Below are 26,203 nucleotides of genomic sequence, written 5' to 3'. Positions count from 1 at the left end.
TTCAACTATTTTGTTTATTAATATATTATAAATATGATTATTCATTGTTAAATGGTTTAGATTTAACCTCGTGTGCATTTCATTTAAGCACTTACGTTTGAGCATTTGGAACCTGGAGCTTCGTAAACCCTTAGGAAATACTCTCTAGTAGTGTCTACATGTAGCAGCCCAGAAGGAACCCTCTGCAACTTACCATAATGGTGGATCTGGCATCAAAGGCCACACGTTTGATCCTCTGAATGATGCCATCGCCTCCATATGCCTGCAGGGAGAGAGATCATGGAATGGAAACACAGCTATTTCTATTTCTAGCCCATCCCAATTTTTATATTCACCACCTATGTAGCACAGAGGCAGGGTTTCATCCATTCTTAAGTTTGGCATCTACAATGTGATGCAATTACTTGGGGACAATCCGCAAACAAAATAAATTGTCAACATGTCAATAAAATCTTCTCCGACTGCTCACACAGTACCCACACTGAATAATATAGTGTCAGGTGCCCAGTTATACGCTCACTAACATCCCAGACATTTAAAATATTGTTTCATTAACCGCTTCCCTGCACAAAATTATCTGATGTGCTCGACTCCGGTTTGTTCACTGTCCAGCGGTTCTGCTCCGTCTGAGCTCATTTGCTGGCAGAAGCACCTGGGCAGTCAATGAGTGATCTGTCCTGATGCTAATTCATCAGGATGGCCAATTAGTGAGCTCTGACTAAGCAGGACTTTGTGCGAAAGGAGCTGAAGGTGGGCATGAGATAATTTTCGTGGAAGCAGCTGTTGCACAGGCCTGCGCCGTGCGAGGACTGCATAAGTAGTTTGAGAAGTTTTTTTAGAAACATTTTCAAAGCATGTTGCTGGAGTTCTTTCTTAATTGCAAACAGGCAAGAAGACGGAGGACTTAAAAAAAATTGTAGTTGGTCTATGTAACACAAGAGCAGAGAGTAGGGATTTTAAAAAAAAAACAAAAAAAACGGTTCCCTAAAAATCTGCTAGAGCGATGCCACAGTCTGTCAACTCTGCCATCCTCTGGCTGGTTCATGCTTCATGCGTGGCTAAACACGTCGTCTGTGTACCTTAGTTATGAAATACACTCAAAAATTCTACAACTTTGCTCATGACTAGGGAAAAATTCAAACCCTTAAAGTCTAACACTATTATAACTTTTTTTTTTTTTTTTTTTTTGCAGAGTTTGCATTATCTTAAAATTAAATTTAATGCATTTATCACACATTATTCTGTGTTTCTACACGGAGCACAAACCAGCCTCGAGGCACCTCTTGGCAGACATTAGCAGCATGACGTGAAGAGGATGAAACTGTCCTGAGTTTTGGCTGCAGGGAACATGGAGGTTTCTGTTGCTGTTTATTTGGTGGGAGGTGGTTTGTTTTGCCAAGCAGAAAATAGCCAAGACCTTTCCTGGAAAAAAAAAAAGAAAAAGAAAAGGACAGGACCTCTGGCTGTTTGGCTTATGGTTTCATACATCTGGTGACGTTAAGTGTAGCGCAGGGGAAGCGATGACATTTCTTTTCCAGATTAGTGTGCATACTACAGTACAGGGTCATGTAGTAATCTCGGTGTTTTACTTAGAAGATGGAATTATTGTGGATAATCTGTTCAGGGGGGACGGCAATATGAAATCTAAACATGTAAAAGGAGATTGGAAATATACCTCATCTGGGGAAAATATTTTCCACAGGGGACTTAAAATGCAAAGCAACATGCTTGATTAATGAGGACTACTGGTGTGATTACAATGGTACAACCCCAGGGAAGGGGGAGGGAGAGGGGGGGGTGTCCACCGAGCTGAATGCCTAAACAGGAAGTAGGAGAGGGACGGGGAGGGAGGGAAGAGGAGAAGATCTGGACCTGTGCAGAGCCTTTCAAAACGCTGCTGATGAATTGGACCAGCTGCTCCAGGGTGTCCGTCGGCTCGCTGGGCAGGAAGTACTGCTCGTTGGATGTGTTGAGGATGACGACAGAGGGCACCGCCACCTCGCTGAGGGACAGGGAAAAACAGGAAACGCAGCTTTTAATCTTCTCAACCTCAGCGCTGGCTTGGCTCGCCGTTATCAAAGCGCATCATTAGATGGGAACAAATTGTGGTTTCTTAAAGAACAAATGGTAACACAATAGTGAGATAAACAAACCCCTCTGTGCTCAGAGCAACCTAACTTTTCCCATGGGTGTTCTTTCAAAGAAGGGATTTTTTTCAAAAGGGAAAAAAGGCAACGCAGCCTGGCCTATTTCAGAGTGGCATTTCCTCTATCTTTTATGCAAACAGTGTGCTACTCAGGGGCTTTATGGGTCTGTGCCGGTCACATTTAAAGAGACCTTTACAAATTACAGCTGACAAGTGAAACGCAGGGGGTCCAGGGGAAAAGCAACTCTGCATCAATGCTGAGACACATACAAAACATATACAAAGACACCCAGTGGTCCAGTGAGCATTTGAACAGAAAATACAGAGGCGGAGGCGTAACACACCGTTCCATCTCCGGCCCACTTATTTTGACAAATCAGCGGAGGAATTACAAAACTCTGAGATAACAAACAAGGTCAAATAAACAATCCCTCTTTCACATGTTTTGCACAACACCAAAGTGTGGCTTAGATAAGGTATCCTAGTGCTCGGACACACACACACACACACAGGTGCACACAAACAGTCCATCATGCCGCCGCCGCCACCTCACATCCCCGCCGTGTGACTCAACGCGGCAACAAATTGCACACCCATGCACACGTATCCATCACTGTCCCAGTCCACCACCCAGCTGAGATCAGGAGTGCAAACACACAACATCTCGCCACTCTTTCCAGCTGAGATTCGCAATTACATGTGTACACACACACACTCGTTATGAATGTGTATCTCCATCTGACATTCAGCCTATTCCAACAGATGGCACCCATTTAAAATAAATATGGATTAGCCTATTCACCTCTGTGTGCGAGGGACTGCTGGGGGTTTGCTGCCCATAATGAAGGGCTATATACTGTACTCTATAGAATTACAACTGGCAGAAGGCACGCATTTTGTTCCCTTTCCGCTGCCGAAAAACAGCTGCCATATAATTAGGGCTGATATTTTTTTTTTATATTAAAAGCATGCAGAAACTTTATCCAAGCCTAGTTTGGCATTGGCCTAAAATATCATTTTCATATTTGATGTGATTAAAACTTGGACGTCCTCCAAAAGAGGTAAAAGCAACAGTTCAGAGGGGTGGAAACATTTATCCTTCTTACCTGTAATTGTAAATATTACATAGAATATATTTCCCATATTCATGCCTGGATCTTCTATGATTTCAGACACCCCTGAAGTGGACCGTACCATTTTCTAAACCATGACATTCTCTGCTCCCGCGCATCACGCAGGCAAATTGAGACAATGAAGGTAAATGTTAGTAGCAGTAGCTAACTATCTAGCTTGTTTGATACACTTTACCTTCTTAGCTTCAGAGTTACTGATTTAGAAAATTGTCAACAGATGAATGCTAATGTTAGCTAGTTACTAATTTTACCTTGAAGTTACCGTTTAGCTAGTTTCTAACTTTAGATTTATTTTACCGTTTAGCTAATTAATGTTAGCTAGTTTCTCACTTTAGCCTTAAGCTACAGTTAAGCTAACTAGTGTTAGCTAGCTGTGGTGGTTTAGTTTTACCTTTTTGATATTGGCTTCTATAATAGTCACCCTCTTTATTTTCTCTCAGGAATTCAAGTATAATTTTGAGGTACTTGTACTTAACTTAAATATTGTTCTTTCTACTCCACTACATATATTTGACAGCTTTAATCAGCTGTAATCTTTTATAAAAACAATCAGTAGTTTATCTGTTTGGTGTTTTTCAGTTTGGCTGGTATTGTTTTCACCTTGTGAGTCATCATGGCAAAAATGTGGTCCATCACAATCTGGTCTCTAGTTGTTGTTTCTACTAATTAGTGAGATTCTAGCTCATTATCAGCAGTTCATTAGTTCTTTTTTCCACATTTACCAGTTTTCTTTTCGTTTTCTAGTACCAGAAACCGTTAATTATTGCAAAAAGGAAGTAATTAAAAACCTAACTGTAAACTGTGATAGATAGATTTTGCATGTGGACATAAAATCTGGACAATCAGTTGAAACTTTTTTTTTTTTTTTTTTTAAACCCTCAAACAAAAAAACAAAAGAATCATGAAATTGGCATTCACTGTGTACTGAACACCAGGTCCTCAATAAATTCATCAGGGGTTCCACAAAAGCTATCTTTAGAACACAAATCAAACGACCTGTAGTTAGCATTTTTCTAGTCATTCACCTCTTCCCTTCACACACACACACACACACACACACACACACACACACACACACACACACACACACACACAGTCTTTTCAGTCACCTCACATCTTCCTCTAGTGCTTCACAGCGCACAATGCATTCCATATGAGGGGTTAGCAATAATCCAACGTTTAAACAGAGGCAGAGGCAGCCTTGGACTTAAGAGTGGTGCTCATGTTGTTTGTGTGTGGGTATATATATATATATATATATATATACAGTATGTGTGTGTTAATGAGTGTGTGTGTGTGTGCTTCTGGTGAAAGCAAGGGCAGCCTTACACCAGACAGACCGCTGCCAGAACACAGTAATCGCTGTGATGACAGAAAGACGGATAAAAAGCCATCAGATTTATTTCCATGGCCCTCCTAAGGGAGAGGATTAGTGGACATTGACAGGCCAGGATTTCATTCCTAAAAGGAGGGCAATTAATCCTGTGCTACGGCGGCCAAATTCAGTCCTGTAAAACCCAGCGAAATACACATTGTATGTACTCATACAAAATTAGGAAGGCTAATCACCTCTTTTATCCTTAAATATAAACACCCCGCCTGTCTAAGTGTGTGTGTGTGCCGGTTGAATGTGGATTTGAATACGACTCCTACTGTACTAACTGACACATTTCTAATTACACAGGACCTGGGAGACCATGTCTGCTATAATCTCTCTCATGCAAACAATAACACGCTCAAATTAAAATAACATCCTGCAGTGCTCGCAGATTCTCAACACAAACATACACACAACATTTTACAAAAGACGCACATAATTAGACACTGTGCGTTGGTGGACGTAAAAAAAAACAGACATGCCCGCTGCTGCGGCCCTCGCCGGCCTGGAACACTAGCGGGGTTCTGTCTAATTAAAAAGTGGAGGATGTCAGTAGCGGGGGGCCTCTCCGAGCATGACACCCCAAACAGTCGGCCACTGGCTGGGCTCAACTGCAGCAGGGTCTTTCTGAATCATTAGCGCTGCTCTCTGGCAAGCTATTAAAAACACACGCCTGCTATAGATTTAATCCATAGCCTTATCTGTAAATTCCTCATATATTCCCCGTCTATCCTGCTCTCACACATGCAGATTTTCGAGAGCGTGTGCATCAGTCTGTGCGTGATGGCGATAAAATTGCAGAGAGCTCTGAAAAAGAAATGACACTCCTGACTGTGTAATTGACTTCTCCACGAGAGAGCATCTTTTAATGGCAGAGGCTGGCATTTTCGAGTCAGCGCGGACCTGGATAAGGAGCTGACAGAAGGTGGGTAGACGAGAGAGAGAGAGAGAGAGAGAGAGAGAGAGAGAGAGAGAGAGAGAGTGTGGGTGACATGAGAAGAGGGAAGGGAGGCTGGATATGAGACACTCACCCCATAATGAGGCTGTTAATGTAGTCATTCCCATCCATGTGGCCAAACTGGAAGTCTCTGGAGATGCAAGACAAAAAAAATCAGTGGCATGAGAAAGCGAGACAGAACATCAGAAACAGAAACACACACACAACAGAATAAAACGAGCACTTTTTTCCCCCTCCCCTCGTCTCCGTGGACTTTATTTACCTCGGACAAACCGGGACACAAACTCCCCAGCACAATAAGACACAAATATGAAATCACGTTGAATGGAATTGCATGGTCTCGCTGTGGAAATCTGGGATCACGTTTGTCACTATAAGCAGGGGTGGTGGTGGTGGTGCGGGGGGGGGGGAATATATATCCCCAGAGCTCCGTCATCTGCCGTCTCCTGCTTCTCCTAATCTTTTCCAGCATAGAAAAGGACTCAGGTGATTTATCTAAACGATAAGGCAGGAGGAGGAATTCAATTTGTATCTCATTGTACTGCACTATGTCTGAGCAGAGTGTATTGTGGGTAGACGAGGAAGGGGGGGGGGGGGGGGGGGGGTGGGGGGGGGGGGGGGTTTGCACAAGTCCAGGGAAGCCAGTGACTTCCACTGAATGACTGATTATAGAGGCCTCTACATATATATTATATTCATATTGAGTCATAGCTACATCTAGCACATTTGTCCCGTGGGCGCTAAACAATACTGCCAGCGCTTCTACCAACGACACGATTATGGAGAGTCTGAACCACAGTATGTAATAAATCCAGCGGATGCAGTGATAAAATCATTCTGTGTTAGTGATCTTCTCGCCAACAACAGTGGGTCGGACCGGGAATAAAAGCTCATCAAAAAGTCGGTTTGTAACTTTTGCTCTGAAGGCTGCAGCAGTGCGAGATGTGCTTTGGAAATAGTTGGAAAACGATCCACTTAAATATTTATGGATCCGTTTCCCATGTATGTCCACCACCCACCCACCCCCCTGCTCCCAGTGACACGTCTTGGCCCGTCCACTCAGCAGGCCGGCCAACCACAGAAATAAGTAACTATGAGTAACTGAGAAACTTGTGTATGTGAGATGAGGTTTGCAGCAAGAATGTGCAACAGATTTTCTGGTAAATGCCGTCAGATTGTGCAATAACGGAAGATTTTCGCTGTGTAGTTAAATGTTCTCTGTGGAAATGAGTAAGTGCCCTTTTTAACCCGGTCAACAAAATATTTATACTCGAATTTATCTACCTTATTGGTCACGTCTTATGTTTCTCATGGAGGAAAGATGTTTTTTTTCAACATTTCAACAGAATTAATATTCCAGGGAAAGTGGGCGTTAAAATATTTTGTTCCTCGGTAGCTAAACTCGAAAACGATTGCCACGTTACAGGTGGTTTATAATAGACATGAGTATTTCACAGTAAAAGTCACATGACCCTTGTCACCAGCAGGCTTTCAAGCTCGCAGAAATACTATAAAATAAAAAGGTGTTTTTTTTGTTTGTTTGTTTTTTTTGTGGAGAGAAATAACGGACGAGCAATGAGCGATTGCACAAAAGCAATGCAGTAAATGCTGCATTGTTTATGTTTTTAGCCTATTTATGGATGGGCAGGGGGAGGTGTGGTACTGGATTCACTGCCAGGCATCACAGTGTCTTTCTTCATACGACCACTAGGGGCCACAAAAGTCAACAATTTTTTAAATTCACAACGGCTTCGAGATATTCTTACACCAGCACTAAAAATTTATACACTTTGGCCACTAATCCACTTCTAATCTCTTCTCGAATCTCATTAGGTTTATTTCATCATTTATTATTTTAACATTAACATTAATGAAATTCGCCTAATTAATCTTGACGACCTGCAGGTCCAATTTGAAAGTGAGCTGAGCAGCAGAATATCGGAAATGTTGATTGATTGATTGTAACACTTGAATTTCCCCTCCTTTGTCTGTGACATCATCACCATTAGAATTCCCCGCCTTTGAGCTATGACATCATCATCATCATCATCACTCAAATTTCCTTCTTTTGATCTATGTGACATCATCATGACATCATCGTTAGAATACATTTGAAGTTCCACGCCTGTGAGTGAACTGTTTTAATTAATCAATTAACTGATTAATTCATAAATTGATTTGAAGCACACTGAGAAAAAAGAAAAGAAAAAACAAACATCTCTTCATGGCTCACCACATGAATGTCCAGTATGAGGAGCAAACTGAGAAAAAAACAGCAGAAGAAAGTTTACGGGAGGAATTCGAACGGCTCAAAAACGTTCTGCGGAGCGAACGGGCTCAGTGGGCCGAAGAGAGACTGAGGGCGAGGGAGATCGAGGAGACACTCAGAGACGATCTGGACAAGTTGAAGAAGATGTTTGTCACGTACGATGAAGCGATCAGGGAGACGGAGTTGTTAAAGAGGTACTCAAAGCAGAAAACAAACAACTCTAATGCCTGTGTTTCGCAGAAAGACGCGAGGAAGGAGAAAGTGCTGCTGAAGGAAATCGAACGGCTGAACAAAGATCTGCAGAGCGAACGAACGAAAAGGACAAAAACTAAAGAAAAAATGAGGGAGAATGAGAAGCAGCTCAGAGAGGAACTGCAGAGGGTGAAAAGACGACTCATGACTCACGAGAGGTGCATAAAGAAGTGCGAAGTTCTGGAAAATCAAAATCTGGAGCTCGGGTCGTTGCTGAGATGGGAGAGGAGTCTCACGGCTGAGCTGCAGCTCGAGGCCTCCGAAACACAGGAGGACTTCATAAAACTACAACAAGAACGCAAGGAGATGAACGCACTCCTGGAGTGTGAGAGCAAGACAAATACCGACCTTCAGGTGATGATCCAACAGCTTAAAGAAAAACCAGAGAGGCAGGAGAAGACCACAGAAGGAGAGAGCAGCCGGGATTATGAAGACCATATAAAAGCCTTGCGGGCAGATATCGCTGCTCTACAAGAGGAAAACTCCAAACTCCAGAAACCAAACAGCTCACGACAGGAGGAGGAGGAGGTCGTCAAGAGGGAAGAAGTGGAGGAGGAAGTGAGGGCCGAACCAGCACCTGAGTCTCCACAGGTGAGCTGCGAACGCACCGATGAGCTGCCGGCAACACCGATGGAGAAAAAGAAGAGGAGGCCTTCAAGGTGGAGGAGATTTACCAACCTCTTCGCTTGTGGTTCCCGCCACGTGGAGTCAGAGGACGAGTGAGATACTGCAGTAAGTGAGAGGATTTACAACCACATTCATTGATTATTTCTTTTGTTTTTCTGGCCACTAAGAGCAAACTAACTCACACTGTAAAATAGAGAAGCACCAAGTCGCTTTTCACTGATACTGTATTCTCTCTCTCTCTATACATCTCTCTCATCCCTTTCACTTATGAGCATATATTGAGGAAACCATCAGTTTCTCCTGTTGTTTGAAAAACCCAAACGGTCATTTAAAAACACTTATTTTTATTAAAAAAGGTTTAACCAGAAACCCCAAAAAGACTCTTTAACCATCTGGACCTAAAGATATTGTGTCCATATGAGTTGCACCTCAGTTGGACAGGACAGAGTGGCATCTTGGGAAATGGGTTAAAAACCGTTTTCATTGTGCAGCAGATGGAATACTTTTTCACCCAAAAAGGTTTGAAGAGTTTGAAAATACCTTCCAGAGGTTGAAATGACAAAACTCTCCCGGACTCAGAATGGGGAATTGGAGCCAAAAAAATAAAAATAAAAACTTGATCTTGACAATTTCCTACACTAAACCCCCTGTGATAGTCTGGTTTGATCGCAGCTGAGCAGTGACACAGATACAAAAGACACTGCACAACACAACGAGGAAACATCAGCTTCAAAACAAGACAAGGACAGCTCAGACCTTACAGGTTCACCCTCAACCCTCAACCCTCAACCCCTGCAGCAGCCGTGACGTAACCCTAAGTTACTGACTTTCAGCGTTGAGTAATGTTTTGCAGTTTAAGCTTTTGCTGTTTTTTGCTCATAAATTAGTCCGGGGTAAACCGCCTTTGATCTATAAATAAAATCACACTGTCAACGTACAAATATCGATGCCATGGCTCAGTACTTTTCTCATGGTTTTTCAGAACCTAATATGCAATAGACAGGATGCAGCACACCCGAACGGACACGGCACTGTGGCCGAGAGATGAAAATTAGGTCCAACAGTGTGAAATCTTTGCAGGCCAAGATGGGATGATGATTCATGGATTCCAATGAATCTAAGAAGCCTTGGAGGTTTGATAAGAATGAGCAGCAATCAGCGCATTGATTTGGGGGCCTCAAGCTTGACAACTGCAGAAAGTGCTGCCTTTCACGGATACAGTTTTTCCACGTAGACAGTACTTCTTCTTTTCGGCAAACAAATGGTCCTCGTAGGTGAGTTTCTGTTTGGCAGGGGACAGCGTTTCGGACGGCGGTGCTTCTGTGTCGTGGTGGACAATGGTAAGGGTGTCTGGCCGTGACATGAAGCGAAGGTATCACCTGCTGTAAGGAAGCTTTTGTCACGTTCTGAAAGGCAGAATGTGTAATCCGCTAATAACTGACATGTGCTTTAGGGAAATTACTGCTAAGGGAGTCGTCATACCTTGAACCTTGTGTGTTGTAAATACAAACGCGACCTTCACGCATTGACAAGTTCTATTCGCAAATGTTCCTTTGCAAGGAAACCCGACTGCACAATTATGTCGTCTGCATCTATTTTTATGATGTCAAGAGTAAAACATGTTCATCAATCTGTTTATTCGAAGCATAAACATGCAGGTATGTCTTTTGTGCCGGAAAGCGAAGCCCCGTCTTCCTCAGACAATGCATCTGACTTTCCTTTGACCTTCTTTGGACTTTTCTTTGGTTCAGCGTCTCGGCAAAAGAGGACATCATCTATTTTTTGACGGATAATTTCAGTCAGCGTGATCTTCTGAAAGCGGTCGCGCCAGAGGTCGGTTCGTATACGCACAGAGGTTCAGCCTGTCTGTCAGCCAGGTGGTTGGCTGATAGAAATCTCCAACAGTGAGAACCGGCATTTCGCAAAAAAAAAGGTCTCTGGATTCCTTTGATTTGAGCCATTCTTGCATCTACATAGGCAAAGAGAGGCTTTGAGACCGTGGATACTTCACCATTGATGAAGCATTTCAACATGTAAAAGCTCTGCTCTGACTTTACCGAGGCCTTGAAACAAGAGGCTTTACGCTTCGTGGCGGCTTAAAGAGGAAGCTCAAATCTGTACCTGAAGTGTCGGCAACAAATAACAACCGCAGCATGTGTATGATGTATACTATACTGTGTCTAACTGGTTGTGAGCTGAGCTGCTGATAGAAATCTCAGGCAGAGTAAAAACCTGGTTTTAAAGCTGCAGGTTTCCTTCCTACTGCAGAGACCTCAGTATGTGAGTGTGTGTGAATGTAAACTCCTATTTTTATTCCATCATTTGACTGTGTGCATATTAACCCACAGCGACTGAATGATGCAGTTTGAATAAAATTAGTATTAAACTAATAAAGTAATAAATAGAAATGCACACATGAAGCAGCAGTCCTCTCGAGCAGGTTAGAGAGGGTTGCCATGATAACACAATATTGTAATATCGCTCTGTTGACAACTCAACCGCAGGGGATTTTTTTTCTGGTGTTGATGTTCAATAATATTTTATTGAATCTGAATCCACTTGATGCTAAAATATGTGGCAACAATGATCTATTATCACCTCATAAGAGCGGACAGTTACACACCTACACATCCAGCAACACTTGGAGCTGTGTTTCTAGCAAATGAAAGTTTAACATCCACTCTCCACCTCTATCTGGAGACAGTAATTTGATCCATTGCTAAAGTTAAACTGTTGATTAGTGCAAGGTTAAGTAAGGTTGTTCTGAAATGTTAAGAAAATGTTCCCCCTTGGTGCTCGTTGCTTTGAGTCCAGAATTATCTGCGGACAGGAAGTCACGGGTCAAAGGTGTTTCAGCTTGTGGCAAAAGCACGGCACAGGCTTTTACCCATGATAAACATTCATGTCTGGTCCTGTCGCAGTGCAGGATTTCATCACAATTCACACCCACCAACTGACAAAATGAAACTTTCCCACAAGTACAATTTGCTCACATGTAGGCATCTGCCCCCCCCCCCTCCCCCCTCCACACACACACACACACACACACACACACACACACACAGACAGGTTCCCTCTCAGATCTGAGATTTGCATTCACTGTTCTGTCAAAATGGTACAAATGGTGGGTGAGCTGAATACCTCGACATTTATTACCGCATCAAACGGCATCAGCTCATTCAGATGTCAGTCACCACCTATGATCTGTCGAATGCGCTGCCTCCGCCCACCACCGGGGGCGACAGTTGAGCCTGTGACTTTGTAATTACAAGTGCCGTTTAAAGGTGTGTCGGAGCGCTGCACGCGGCTCTGATCTCAGTGGGGAATCTCAAACTCAAAAGTCTTCAAATAAAAAAAATTTACAAAAAAACAGGACTGGGTAGTGTGGCGGATACTAGTCTAATTGATGATAGGGATCTGTGTAATTCAATCAGTCCTAATGGGAATGCCTGGAGAGGGGACGAAACACTTTGATCGTGGCGGTTTGAGATACAGAAATCTACCAGATGAAGCAACATGGTCGATGATGACGTGAGTATAAGGAAGGAACTTAAGCACAACGTGAGAAATGTGATTCGGTTTCGAATTGATCTTTGTGAGAAAAAAAAATCACCCTTCACCCTATTGTGGGTGTGGGGGGGTGGGTGGGTGAGGTGGGTGGGAGGGGGGTGATCAGAGATAAGGGTCAGCTACAGAGCAGCGACCTCATCTGAATTCAAACCACTTCAGCAGAGCACACGTTGGCTTTAACCTGGGTTCTCCGTCTGAAGGATGACCTTCCTACTGTGCTCACTAAATCATCACATACATACATAATTTATTATTATTATTATTAGTAAATAATCAATTATATGTATATATATATATAAATTTAAGTTATTATTTATTCAATTTATTCATTTGGTGCTTTGTCAAATCAGTTCCTCCAGGAAAAGAACAGGTCAAACATGGCAGAGAGAGAGAGAGAACATCTCATCTCCAGTTGTTATTGCCCGACCGAAGACGGAGAAAACAGAAAATTACGAATTAATACAAGCCGTGCTGAGTTTTTGAGTGACAGCTGAAAAGAACACCTATATTTGGAAGCTGACATTTTGCATAATTACCTTTCTGCTGAACCTCAACCAAAACAGACGTGCCCCGACAAAAAGGCATAAACCTGCTTGCGGATATAGACAGGCGGCATTCCCCCAGTAAGTGCACCATCCTACAATAAACGTAGAAATTGGATATTCATCTTTGACCTCGTCGTGCGTCTGCTGTGCCTTACCTGTTAAAATGTTCTCTGTACTCCTTCGCCACCCTCTGAATCAAGCTCTTTAATCTAAAAGCAAATGAGAAGAGAGTGAAACACCACATGAGTCGGCGTCTAACCCTTTTTTTTTTTTCCCCTTCTTCTTTTTTAGTCGGGGCCTGCAATTTGTGGGAAGATCCAAACAATGACAGCAACTCTTATCTTTATTTGAAAGCCTTGCACTTAAGCACAACTATTGCGGCAAAGTGTGGGAGTGTATGGGAGTCATTTATACAGAGTCATGCTTTTTAATTTCGGTGTTCTTTGTACCTGCCACTCTTCTCTGTGGGGTCCTTCTCGTCGATGACTGCAATCGCCACCAATTTGCCTGAGGTGGCAGACAGGGATTACAAATCACAATCACACACACACACACACACACACACACACAGGAAAAAAAAAAAGAGGGTGAGAAGACAATGGCAGGCAGATTAAGAGGCTGTGGATGAGACGCATCACCTCGCAAAGGGGGGTGAGCGAGAGCTTTTTATTCATTCATCACTCAAACATTAAACTAGCTTAGGCTTTCTACTTGGTTGAACAGGAAACAAGTGGTCACTTTCTGGTAGAGGAGCTATTTCAGTGCCATTCAAAACCCAAACCCACGACATGACAAATAGGTCTACTTAAAATAAAAAATAAAAAAAACTTCTGTTACCCTGACTTGTATGATTTGAAGCTAGAAAACCCCTTGTTGCTTGGAAGGAGAGTGCCAGCCTGCCCCCTGGTGGTCACCGGTGGTAGTTATATATAGCGAGGTTAAGGTTATGTGAAGACAAATAATATTTTACATTCAAATACAGTTTCTAGTGGGATGAGTGGAAAAGGACGAGGCAGTTAATCCATGAAAGTATTTGTAAAATGTCTGCACTCACTGTATATGTTGATGTTGATATCCTCTACATGTACCTGAATGCATCATCCCCAGAGTAACCTTTGGTGCATACTTATGTGGTTGTTAAGAAATGTTGTGTTTGTGATTTTTTATTTATTTTTTTCCTACAGTGCCTCTTCTTGGGAAAACAACCTGTAGAAATGTGCATAATTAACTCTGTGGCGTCTAACGAGGTGCACAGATTCCACTGTTGATGTAGCCGAATTAGCTAGTTAGCTAATTAGCAGCCCTGGATAATCAGGAGAGATTCATCGAAGGGAGCCACTCGGCTGCGGGACGTTTGGTCGCCTATAATCTCGCCAATTTCAGGTTTAATTAAAAAGAAAAAAAAGGAAATCTGGAAATCTATAAGAGTTGTAACGAATGGAACGATCAACATTTGGGTTGTTGAGATTATTTTGGCCAGTTTTGCTCATTTCTCCATGGTAACAATGAAGAAATGTTGATAAAGCAACAATAAAATTCTCATTCATTTCCACTTTTCTAGCTAAAATGTCAATTCTACTGTGGAGAAATGTTAATAACATCACTAATAAAGCGTCAAAGTCTTCCCACTTTCTGCAAAAGCTGATGGCAAAGGTTAGTGAGGTCTGTGCAATCATAAATGCGAGTCATTAATGAAGAGTTCTTAACATAATCCATCATGTCTGCACTCGTCAAGATCTTTTATATCTCGTCTCCAGATGATAAAAGTCCGTCCGAGCTAAAAAGACAAATCAAATGTCATGCCGGAGGAGGATAAACACCAGCCAAATGGATTTTTCATAACCTGGCAACCCAAAGGTGTTTTCTAACAGAGGGCAGATAACAGATCTACAAAGCATTAGATTTATTAACAATAAATAAAAGTCACGTATAAACCTTTAAAAAATATGTTCATGTATCATTTAGGTGTTGTTTCTGAGCATTAAAACAACAGGTGTGTTGTTGAGAGGAACTGAGAGAATAACTGAAGCTCATCGAGTCTTACGATCGCTGTAACACACGGGTCCAGATGTTTTTACGACCTGGAGACCGAAGATCTCGCTTCAATGTTGCGAGGTGATGTAAATCAAATCTTACGATACATCCATCTTCCGACCTGCACACGTCATACTCCCTGAAACCGGCTCAATCGCATGTATACAAGTCGATGGAGCAGCCCTTTGGATTTCCTCCTCCTCCGGGTTTGGGAACTACTTCTCCTACGGAATCTGATACTTGATTGAAATGTCTTTAGAGACAAAAGGCTTACACTGTTTTCACAAATTCACTTTGATGGAAACTCTGCTAAGTTAATTCAACAGACTGAAGCCACAGACTGCGTCGCCTTTAATCACTCTGACTCAATTAAGACGCTTTTAGTGAGTGTTTTGTATGCAGAGCTAACCCCCGCCACGCAGCGAATTTAGCATAAATGGGCTAAAAAGTGAATTTAAGCAGCGACAAATGTGAGCAACATCCAACAGTTGAGAGTCGCTGATCTCACACAGAGAGAGAGAGAGAGAGAGAGAGAGAGAGATAAAATACTGCGTATAAGAGAAAGCCCCGTTTTCTCTGCACTGCATCGATTTACTGCTGTTGAAGAGACGGTTTGTATTTCTTCAGCTTAAATTTCCTATGGGACGAAAAAGCGCATGAACATCTGAGCAGCGTGGTCTATCTGGAGGGAAGGGACGCTCTTTCCCCATCATGGCTCCAATGCACAATTAAAGCTTGTATTTTTTTTTTTTTTTTTACTAGGAAGTCTTTACAAGACCAGCTTTCATAGGTTTGATTTTTAATTACAAAGTCGACATGAGGTAGATTGGATATTTCAGGGCGGGAAGCTAAATATTAGGGATTGTAGAACGATGTAATAAATTGAAGGGGGCAGGCTGAGTGAAAGGTATTTGCAAAGTGCTGATGGACTACAAATGATATACGCTGCTGCTCATTTTGCAGTTTAAAAAATGTCGTCAATTGACTTTCACAATCACAAGTCACACAGCTGATGTTCACAGTTGACAAAACAACGCCATTTACACAGAAAATGGAGCTGTGAAATGTGCAGTTGATTAATCAATTAGTCGCCCAGCCGGAGAAAAAAAAAGAAAAAGATGACTGCAAATGATTTCGATAATTGCTGACGTCTTTTTTTCAAGCAAAAATGGAAAAAAAAAAACAAAAAAACAAAAAGAACATTTCATAGCTCCATCTTTTTTCAAATGTGAGGATATGAGAGTGAACTTTTAGTCTGTGTGTCGTACTGGACGCTGTCTTGTATTCCTGTGATGACCGTTGACACCTGGTGACTCATGTCTGCGAAGAGCGCGACATAAATAAACTTTATTTTGAAAATCTGCGGGTTCTGGACTGTTCCTTGGACACTGGAAAACCTGGTTGGACGTTTTTCAGTATTTTTTTGGGGCATTTTATAGAAGAAAAAATGTATCCAAAAATAAAAATATATATATTTATAATAATCGGCTGAAATAAATGTAAGTTGCAACTGTAACCTATGGATTATGACTGCTACTATATATTATTATAACTGGAATAATCAAAATCGCAATATGGCCAAATCGCAGGAGCTGCCATTTTTTTTGATAAAAGGTCAAATGTGTCATAACATTGTTGTCCATTGTTAGTAAATATAAGCATCGTGTTGCTACAGAAACGCCCTGGCCTACAAATCATATTCTCCAGACGTAAAAAGGAACGTGTGTTTGGTACGAGACCCAACAACAACAATCATCATCGTTACCTTGCGTATCGTGCAGCCCCCTTAGTATAGATTAGTTGCATTATTTGAAACAAGATGTCATGAATATGTACAACTTTCAAGTGTAATAAAAAGCAAAACCTGAACTTTAAAAAGTAAAAATGCTGTTTGGGAGAAAACGGCATCTTATGGATGAAGAATCTAATGCGTACGCCACCTGTTTCCCCGAGCTCATAGAGCGTGAAGCCATCGATCTGCAGGTACCCTTGGAAGCGCTCCTTGTTCACCCACGATGACAAACTGCCGTCCTCGTACTCTGCAACACAGACAGGAAGAAGAAATCTTTCAGGAGGAGAAGAAACGAGAAAAACAGCCAATCGACATTCAGCACACAACCTGTATTAAAAAAAAAAAGAAAGAACAGTGTGTGAGAAGATCACAGTGTTCACCACCTGTACGCTCTCGAGGGAATAAAGAGCGGGACACAAGCTGAGCATGCCTGGACAGAGGTCAGCCAAACAGCAATCAGAAATTATTTTGACAGAGGGCTGCCGCCGGGTTAAGTAGACAGGGAGGTTATTATGGGTCTGAAACGGCGTGACGTGAGTCAGAGCGAGCAGACCGGGAGTCGAGCCAGATGTAAACAATCAAAAAGGTAACGCTTCGGTTGTCGAGACGTACGTGAAAGAAGCGTTTGTTCAGGCCGGGTTGTCCACAATCATCACGTTGTAAAAGATTAATTTTCTATTTATCAAATAGCTGGTTGTCAAGACTATTAAAAAATAAATAAAGAATAAAAGAAAACCTGTAATTTTCATTCACAATAGATGTTTTTTTTTTTTTTCCTGGGATTCTGCCACACCTGACCTCATTTTCACAGCCATTATGTTTCTGTCTTCCAAAAAAAAAAAACAGAAAGCAAAGGAAAAGGCATTTGGTTTGTAAATGACTCTCCACACATACGTACATTCATTTTCAGGACACAGTTCTGGCAGATTTTTTACACATTTGGAGAGTGAATGCATAATTCAACAGACGCATCAGGAAACAAAAAAAAAAAAAACAAAAAAACCATCAAGTGCAACAAATAAATAAAAAATAAAGTGGAAAAAACAAAAAAAAAAAAAAAAAAGGATTGTTTCCTGAATGTGAGCCACATGTTGTTGTTTTCCCCCACAACATCTGGAGGCAACATGCAACTGGGAGAGCGTCCCGGGAGGGCGGGGATAAACGGCACCGCTCTCTCTCCGGCTGAGAGAAAGAGGCTGCAGGACGCTCATAATTGATGTCGAATGTAGCCGGGACCTCATTATGACATGTTAATAAGTTATCATGACCTTTCTGCTGCTATTACAGTAATTACAAGAACGCTGATGACTTTTACATGGTTCTTTAGGCTGCAGGGCCCCAAAGGAGGCGGGAGCGCAATAGCGAACATGACAACCTAAAAACCTGTGACGCGCTTTTTTAAAAAAAAGCCCAAGGTCGTAGCTTTTGCTAGCACTGGCATCCAAAAAAAATGACCTTAATGCAATGCAATCTATTCCTCAGTGCTGCTGCTGCTGCTGCTGCTGCTGCTGCTGCTGTGTGCAGAGCAGAGCTGTTGCTGAGTCAGTCAATATGGAAGACATTCCAGAGAGTTCTCTCCACAGATGTTCTGGCTTTAAAGACGGCATGCAGCTTCCATCCACCCCCCCCCCCCACCAGAAGCGAGGCGAGAGCTGAAGGGCCCCATACTGGGATCATACAGCCTGATGAACCTCTACATGGACTGAACCTGCTTCACCTTGAAACAAATTAGAGCCGCTCTCTTCCTGGGCGCCAGCCACGCACATCTCCATACTGCCCTACAGGAGCCTGTCAGCCCAGAGTTCACACAGCGGGAGACGAGAGAGAGAGAGAGAGAGAGAGATGAGGAGGAGGAGGAGGAGGAGGAGGAGGAGTGAGGACGAGCCATGTGTCAAGAGTTTTGAGTGGAGGGAGGAGGCGGCTCTGACACGTTTCAAGGATGAAGGTTAATGGCACAGAAGACCTTCCAAGACAATGCAAATAGAGTAGAAGAAGAACCGGAGGGAAGAGACGGAAGAGAGGCGGGGAGCGATATCGTCGCAGATAACTCCAACGAGGTGAGACGCAGGACGAGGAGGAGGAGGAGGATGTATGAAACAGAAACAGAAAGCTCGTGTTTCACTTCAAGAAAAAGAAAACACAACAATAAAAACAGTTATATCACAGTTTGTGGGGGGGGTTCATGGGTAAATAATAAGTTAATATATAATACTTACTTCCTTTTATTGCTCTGTTTACATTTAAAAGCAGCCGGCAGAATAATAATAAGCCGAGCTGGTTCTTGTTTATCTTTTGTTTTTAGTTTATTTATTGTATCTATCAGCGTATTTGAGTTTTATAAGTTGGAAAAATGACTGAAATAAACTAAACTAAAACTATTCACATGCAAAGCTGAAAAATCACGACGTCACATGAGATGTTTCAGTGAAATATTGAATTTCACATGAGGGATGTTGTTGTTTTTCCTCTTTGATTTTCCACTTGAATAAGCTAAATAACACAAGTGTAACTTTTATGCCTGTGTGTTTGGGCACGACATGTCAATACACACTAACACACCCGTCCAACGATTCAAGGAAGGTGAAATATGATCTGACGCCTCGCCTCGCCTCGCCTCGCCCCCCCCGCGTCGATTCAAATGACCCGCCGTCAGAAAAATGTCGTCTTTGTGTTGTCACCTTTTTCTCATCCCGTCATCACAGTCCTGGACTGTTAATCAGTCATTTAAGCGCTGCCGACACACATATGCAAAACAGTCCTGGCCTCGCTGTGTCGAATACTCTTCCATAGAAGGAGTCAGGGCCGAGGCCGAACCATAAACAGCCGCGACACGGAAAGCCTTCATGTGGAGCTCCAGAGTGTGTGTTAACATGTTTGAAGACGACTACGAGAGCGAGTGGTAGCGCACTGTGTACACAAACATACATCCTAATTATATCTTTCCCTACTTTTCTCACAGCACTATCATGTGGCCCAGTAGCTTTCGCTGCAGACACGCAGTGATCAAAAAGAGAAAAAGAAAAAGGCTCTTCAAGCACAATAACAGTGCGAACCTCTGTAGCAGTAAGAAGCTGAGGATTTGAAGAATTAAATATGTATGAGCCTCTGTGCTGTACTATATTTTAACAGAAAGGGGGATGCCTGTGTTTGTGACGCGCACTAAAACCAATCAAAGCTCCACAACAACGTGTCAAATATCATCCGACACAAAGCGAGGAGCCGTTGTTTTGGACAGGGCGGCTTTGATCAGCAACAACACGGATCTGCACATTAACAACCAGCGCTGGATTTCTAATAAGTATCTTGAATCTGCATCTTCACGAAATACAAGAAGAAAAGTGACAAAAGCTGCTTCTGTAGCCGGTGGATACAAACAATACAGCCCCTAAAAATACATATATGCACAGTATATAAATAAAGGTGTGTGTTATATTTCACACACACTTGAATAAACGTCACAGTGTGTCACCGGGTGTTGATGCAAATGTGTCTCGGAAGTTCAGGCGAATAACATTTGATTAAAAAATTTTAAAAAAGGCTTGTGACAGAACATCATGCAAAGTGAGAGCAATAAAAAAAAAAAAACCACACAAGGAGCCGGAGCTCCAGGCGGTGGATTGTCAGGGAGACCGGTCCTCTGAGAGAAACGTGGCGCCGCACAGCTGGACGGAAACCAGATGCTGAAGACCACAGGCGGTGGAAAAGGGGGAATTTCTTCTGCCGTCGCTGCAGGTGAGTGTTTAACGAGCGACAGCCGCATCGCTTCACCTGTGATATCTCATTACAAGCGCTTTACTTTCTCCATTTTCTAGACGCCGCTTCCCCCCCCACCCACCCCCCCACCGCACCCACCCACCACCCTTGACAAGCTTAATACGGTGTCACCATGGCGATGCTGGACATTCAGCGCATCCTCCGTTTCACGGTGCTGGAGGACTCTGCGGAGAGCGGGGTCTTTGTCGTTCGCGTCTGCTGCGGCGAGCCCCTCCTGCTGAGGTTCTGGCGCAGGAAGCCCGCCTTCCGGAATGGTCAGGTGGAACAGACGGACGTGAGGTCGCAGGCGGCGGCGGCGGCGGAGATGGATTTTGTTCTCCGGGTGCTCCACCGTGCACCGAACCTACCCAACAGCCACTACTGGGGGCCGTTTGTGTTGACGCTGTGCCTGGACGCTCTTCATTTCCGCTTCCGCCTCCCGCCTCAGGCCCGCAGCGGCAGCACGATACAAGACATCATGGAGGGACGTGGAGAACTCACACTGCTGCGGTGAGGCGGCAGAGGGAAAGCAGCTCCTCTCAACTTTCAATGTCAAATATGATTTTAGTTTGCTGACGCTTGGCGGCTGATTCAGTTCTCGGCTCCGTGTGACTCTATATACAGCAACAGCTTCGCTTTGGTTCCTCCGGCCCGAACTGCGGTCCGTCGCAGTCCATCCACCCCGCTTTGCTATGTGTGTCCGCCCAAAGACAAACCACCACAACATCACTGGCCTCACCGCGCACACAATAGTGGGCAGAGCCCCGGGTGCTTTATGATGGGCCAGGCTCGCCATAACTCAGTGTGGTGAGGAAGATGAAAGAGGAGCAGCCGGGACGGGAAGACTGGAGAAGCCCCGGCTCCAGTTACAGGGATTAAAACCAGAGAAGGAGGAGGAGGGAATAGACGGAGGGAAACTGTGTGGCCCACCGTGGCTCCCAAAAAACTCATTTCTACTCAACACTTAATGGAAGAAAAACCACCCGGAGACAGGGTGACGCAACACTCACCGTCGTAGGTGAAGAAGGCTCCGTCCTTAAAGACTACAACCGCAGGAAGTTCTGGCAAAGATACCGACTGGTGAAGACACACAAAAGAAAAAATACTTCAAGTTTCAGTAATCATGTTTACTCTGAGTGTGTGTGCACCTGTCGGCAGCACGGCTCTGCAGCTGACTGTGAATCTTCTACAGCTCTATGCAAGCCTGGGATCTGTGCGTGCACTTCTAGGAAAATATCTGTGCTAAAAGAATGTAATTATTCACGTCAAGCTAGAAAAATTAAAAAGAGAAACTGGGTGCACGACTCTTAAAGAGTATCAATCTTTCAGAAATGCATTACATGACACTTTCAGAAGAGAAAACAATGATGTATATTCAAAGCGTTACCTCTGGCAAGACTTCCTCTGAAGCCGAGAAGAAGTAAGTGTAGACGATGAGCTCGGAGGCGACGTCGTTGTACTTCTCCTGCACAAGAATTTTTAAAAAAGGCAAACAGGGGCCTTTTAGCAATCGCACAAAAGCTTTCATTAAATCAGTGTTTAACAGGTGTAAAGTCTGAGTCTCTGCACGGTGATTCACACAAGCTGGTCTTTGTTTATTGTTAAGCAGCGTGTCTGTTATTCAGTCGACGCTGGGGGTGAAGCTTGGTCCTTACTTTGAGGGGAGACTCCCCGCCGACGTACACGAACAGCACGTCGTGTCGTTTCAACATGTGCTCAAACATCTGCTTGCTGGGAAGCGCTCGGACGGCCGGTCTGCGGGAGAAGAACATCCACAGCGGGGGGGGGGTTAGTTTATTTAAATGTGTATTTAACTTAAAAAACAGCACAGAAAATGAGACACTGATGTAGTGACTAATGTATGAATGTGCACCAAGTGTTGCTCTGCTGATTTTATGCGCTGGTGGCGCCACCCAGTGGGGATTCGACTACTTGCAGCCTCAGACTTAAAAAATAAAAACAGAGCCAAGCTTTTGATCAACCCCTCTGTCACGGATCTGGCTTGATTTCCCTTAAGGAGGAGGAAATCTGTCAGGCTCAGTTGATACAGTGGCTAAACTGGAGCATCAGAGGCAGACATCCACTGAGCTATGAAACAAATATGGCCTCTGCAATCAATAAGCTCGGGCTTGGATGTTTTTTTTCTCGTGGCGTCTGTTCCTGTGAAATGAGGGAAGCTGCACTGACTGATCGGTTTCATGTTGGCGGCTCGAAGGGCTGCGACTCACCCCGACACCCTGTTGGCAAACTCCACGATGTCGTCTTTTGTCCTCGGCCCCTTGTAATTATAGGCGAGATCGCCCTTTAACCTGAGGACGAGAGGCAGAAACAAAACAAGATCATTTCATTATGAAACCGCTCAGCATCACTCACCGCTCTCTGCTCTTAACTCCCCGCGGGGAACTGAATATTTTTCACATCTGATTAATTATCTAATCAAGGCAAATTGGCAAATATTAGCTGCTTCCAGCTTCTCAAAAGGTGAACGTTTGCTGATTTGACCCTGCGTCTCCCCCTCAGACAAACCTCACCCCACCTTAGTTTACTCGCTTTGTTTCCCTCAATTCCCGGACACCCACGGGATCATGATCGTGTTATTTCAAGCCTAATACAGCTGTTTGACACGACTGAGACTTAATCAAACACATTACAAAAAAGGTCTGTCCTGAGGTTTCTATTAGTTTCTGACTCTGAACTATCACTTTAACTGACTCACACACATTCAGGCTCATTTACCTGATCTCCTTTTGATCACTGATGTAATAACTTTCACTGAGCCTCTCTCTGGTGACGCCCACCTCCCACTTTGAAAACCTCTGGGCTGAACGATCATTTAATAGCCAAAGATAAATAAATAATCACCAGATTAAATCAATAATGTAAATAATCATTAGCTGCAGCCTTTCTTTAGCCCATTAAACTCTCGTCTCTGTCTTGAAACGTGCGCATGGCAACCGAAACCTGTCTCTTACGAGGTGTTGTGATGAAACAGCAGATCTATCAGGGAGAAAGGTCAACTTAATCTAAATCATCGCACCTCCAGCGGGAAAAAAAATAAGAAAAGGAAAAAAGACAAAAAAAAAACCAAATGACTTTCTCTAATTGAGTTCCAGCGGAGGAAAGTGCCCGAGTCGAGCTCGTACAACAAGCAGAATGCATTAAGGATTACTAAGGTTGCATCAGCCCACAGGGCTTAATGAACTCAGGGGGAAACAGAAACTCTAAATCAAGTCTCCCTCCGTCACCGGGGGAGGTGTCTCGTGTTCGTCGATGGATGTTTCATCACTTGCTTGGTTTAATGTTATGAACCCTGCCGTGATCCTGTGGCAGTTTCCCAAATGAGCTTGATGAAACTAAATGGGGAGGGCCATTATGGCAGCGTGAAGACGGATGATTCCGTTTCAAATATATGTCGGAAAACTCCGTAATGCGCGAGGCGATCGTTTTCTCCAGGAGCCAACGTGAGCTCCGCCGCCGCCGGAGCAGCTGGCGTCTACGTAAGATTCATTCATTTTATTCAAAACAGTGTCACTCGCACCCCAAGAAACAATTTGTCAGAAGTTAGATGAAGAATACGAGTTGGCTCACAGTTGGAGAAAGAAATCACGCGGATCACATTTGTTGATCCACAGATTCCCCCAGATAAATTGTCCCGGAGAAAAAGTATAAATATAAGCAACAGGAGGTGTCAATTTAAAATCGCTCAAGCTAATCTTAAAAACGGGTTCCTCACCCAGGAAACGTATCATTAACAACATCTGAGCGTGACGAACTTAATAAAATTAAAGTTCAGAAGGTGTGAACACAGGTCGTCACTTGGTTATGCTTCGAGTTGACGGCAACAACACCTTGATCTCTCCTGAGTAAGTCATCTACAGGAACCTCGACGGGCCAAAACCTCAGGGGGGAAAAAACACAACAGTGGGGAAAAGGATCCTGATGATAACAAAAATACAAACTTAAGTCGAGACACTTGAGGGGATGAAGGGGTGATTAACAAGTGCGGAACACGAGAGGCTTCACAGAGACGAGGGTGATCCGCAGACTGTGACCGGACCCAGATTCAACGAGCCCTTTAATCTCATATGGATTTCTTCAGGCCTGTTCGAAGTTGCGCTGACGTGTGAAGAAGAGTCTGGCAGCGGGAAAACAGTCGAAATAATTTGACTCTCTAACTTCAAAAATTGTGTTTATAGGTTCTGGGTGTCCAGAACTTCAGAGAGACACTCACAGTTTTATCGTGGGGTAACCGCGAACGCCGAACTCCGACGCCATTCCTGCAACACAGAGAGGAAATAAACCGTCTCAAAGAAGAAGTGACAAACATTTTTTTCTGTATCCAACAAAAAAAAGAAAACCATCTGAAAACAGCTGATTAAAGGAACCTATGAAGCTGGAGCTGAAACTGTCTCTGGACGACTGAAGTAAATATGTATTTCTGCTTCAATCCAGCGTCTTTACATTGTGTAATTTCTACTGATGTTCATTAACATGCATTGTCATTATCAAATAAACAAATAAATAACTAAATAAATAAATAAATAGCCTAGTTAGCTTAGCATAAAGGCTGGAAACCTAGTTGCCAGGCTAAGTTAAGCTAACCAGCTGTTAGCTGTAGCTTCATATTTAACAGAGAGATAAAACAAAATGTGGAACTGTTCCTTTAAAAGACAAGTGGAACATAAATAAGGTCACTGACTGACTTGATTTATGGTTATTATATCTTTTATTGTGGCAAATATATTAAATTTGCTTATTATATTGTGACATAATTAAATTATCATCAAAAATCCATCTTTAAAATTGTAACTGCAGCTTTTGATGGGACCTGAAAGCCCTTTACATACAGGGAATGATCATGATTTGTCTTTGCCTTCGTCTCCAACATGCGAGATAATCACCTGGGGACAAACGGGCTCCGAGGGGACACGTTCAGCTGCTTCATCATCTACTCACCAGAGTACGCAGTGGCGTCCATCTTTCCCACACGGACCGGCGACCCGGAGCTTTTCAGCTCCACTCCCACGTCGTACCATACCGGCTCTAGCTTTTTACAGTAACCGCACCACGGCGCGTAGAACTGAGAACGAGCAGGAGAAGAAAGCAATCTTCAGATCAACATTTCAACACCACGTATAATAGATAATAAAATAAGATAACATATATTTGTTATTCATGATCAAAATATCAAAAAGTACCAGCAGTAAATGGGTTCGGCATCACAAAAAATAAGTAAATTCTTTTGTGAATCAACAGTTTTACATGTTGATAAGAGCCGGAGATTCAGTGTAAAGTGCTGAAAAAACAAAACAACGAGCTAAAAGAGGCTAAAAACACACTGGAAAAAACCTGCTGAGTTAGCTGATAATTCATCAACCCTTCCATATTCAACACGATGCATTATAATTATTATTATTATTATTATTATTATTATTATTATTGTTATTATTATTACAGAAACGTGTTTTAAATATTGATTAGTGGAGCTAAAAATATGAAGTTAAACTCATAAGTTACTGGCAAATATTTTGAATTCAAATTCCTCTTCTAGTGGATTTACAGTTTAAATCAAACAGTAATGTGCTAGTGGAGTAGTCTGACTGTGTGTAACCTCTTATCAATACACTGACACGCCCCAGTGTCACAGCTCATCCCCAAACTCGCAGTGAAAGCAGCTTTGAGTGTCCGAGCTAGATTTGCTTATACGGACCCAGACTCCTATCTGATATAAACCCCTCCGAGCCCC

General features: G+C 43.1%; 1 protein-coding gene across 1 annotated transcript in view; it reads right to left on the bottom strand.

The window, feature by feature from the left end:
• The window catches only part of tmx3 (thioredoxin related transmembrane protein 3), a 36,535-nt gene that overhangs the window by 8,120 nt on the left and 2,212 nt on the right, over window positions 1-26,203 (bottom strand). The window contains exons 4-15 of the mRNA XM_022748760.1: window positions 25,414-25,537; window positions 24,689-24,734; window positions 22,686-22,766; window positions 22,113-22,212; window positions 21,845-21,922; window positions 21,468-21,534; window positions 16,853-16,951; window positions 13,328-13,385; window positions 13,034-13,087; window positions 5,689-5,745; window positions 1,873-2,002; window positions 194-262 (exon numbers count right to left, since the gene is read on the bottom strand). Coding sequence (XP_022604481.1) covers window positions 194-262; window positions 1,873-2,002; window positions 5,689-5,745; window positions 13,034-13,087; window positions 13,328-13,385; window positions 16,853-16,951; window positions 21,468-21,534; window positions 21,845-21,922; window positions 22,113-22,212; window positions 22,686-22,766; window positions 24,689-24,734; window positions 25,414-25,537 — 963 coding nt within the window. The remainder of the gene's footprint in view (window positions 1-193; window positions 263-1,872; window positions 2,003-5,688; window positions 5,746-13,033; window positions 13,088-13,327; window positions 13,386-16,852; window positions 16,952-21,467; window positions 21,535-21,844; window positions 21,923-22,112; window positions 22,213-22,685; window positions 22,767-24,688; window positions 24,735-25,413; window positions 25,538-26,203) is intronic.

The sequence above is a fragment of the Seriola dumerili genome, unplaced genomic scaffold (genome assembly GCF_002260705.1).
Source record: "Seriola dumerili isolate Sdu_G_001 unplaced genomic scaffold, Sdu_1.0 BDQW01000129.1, whole genome shotgun sequence".
In the NCBI taxonomy this organism is placed as follows: domain Eukaryota; kingdom Metazoa; phylum Chordata; class Actinopteri; order Carangiformes; family Carangidae; genus Seriola; species Seriola dumerili.
The sequence above is the reverse complement of the archived record's forward strand: the minus strand, read 5'-3'. Positions and strand labels throughout refer to the sequence as shown.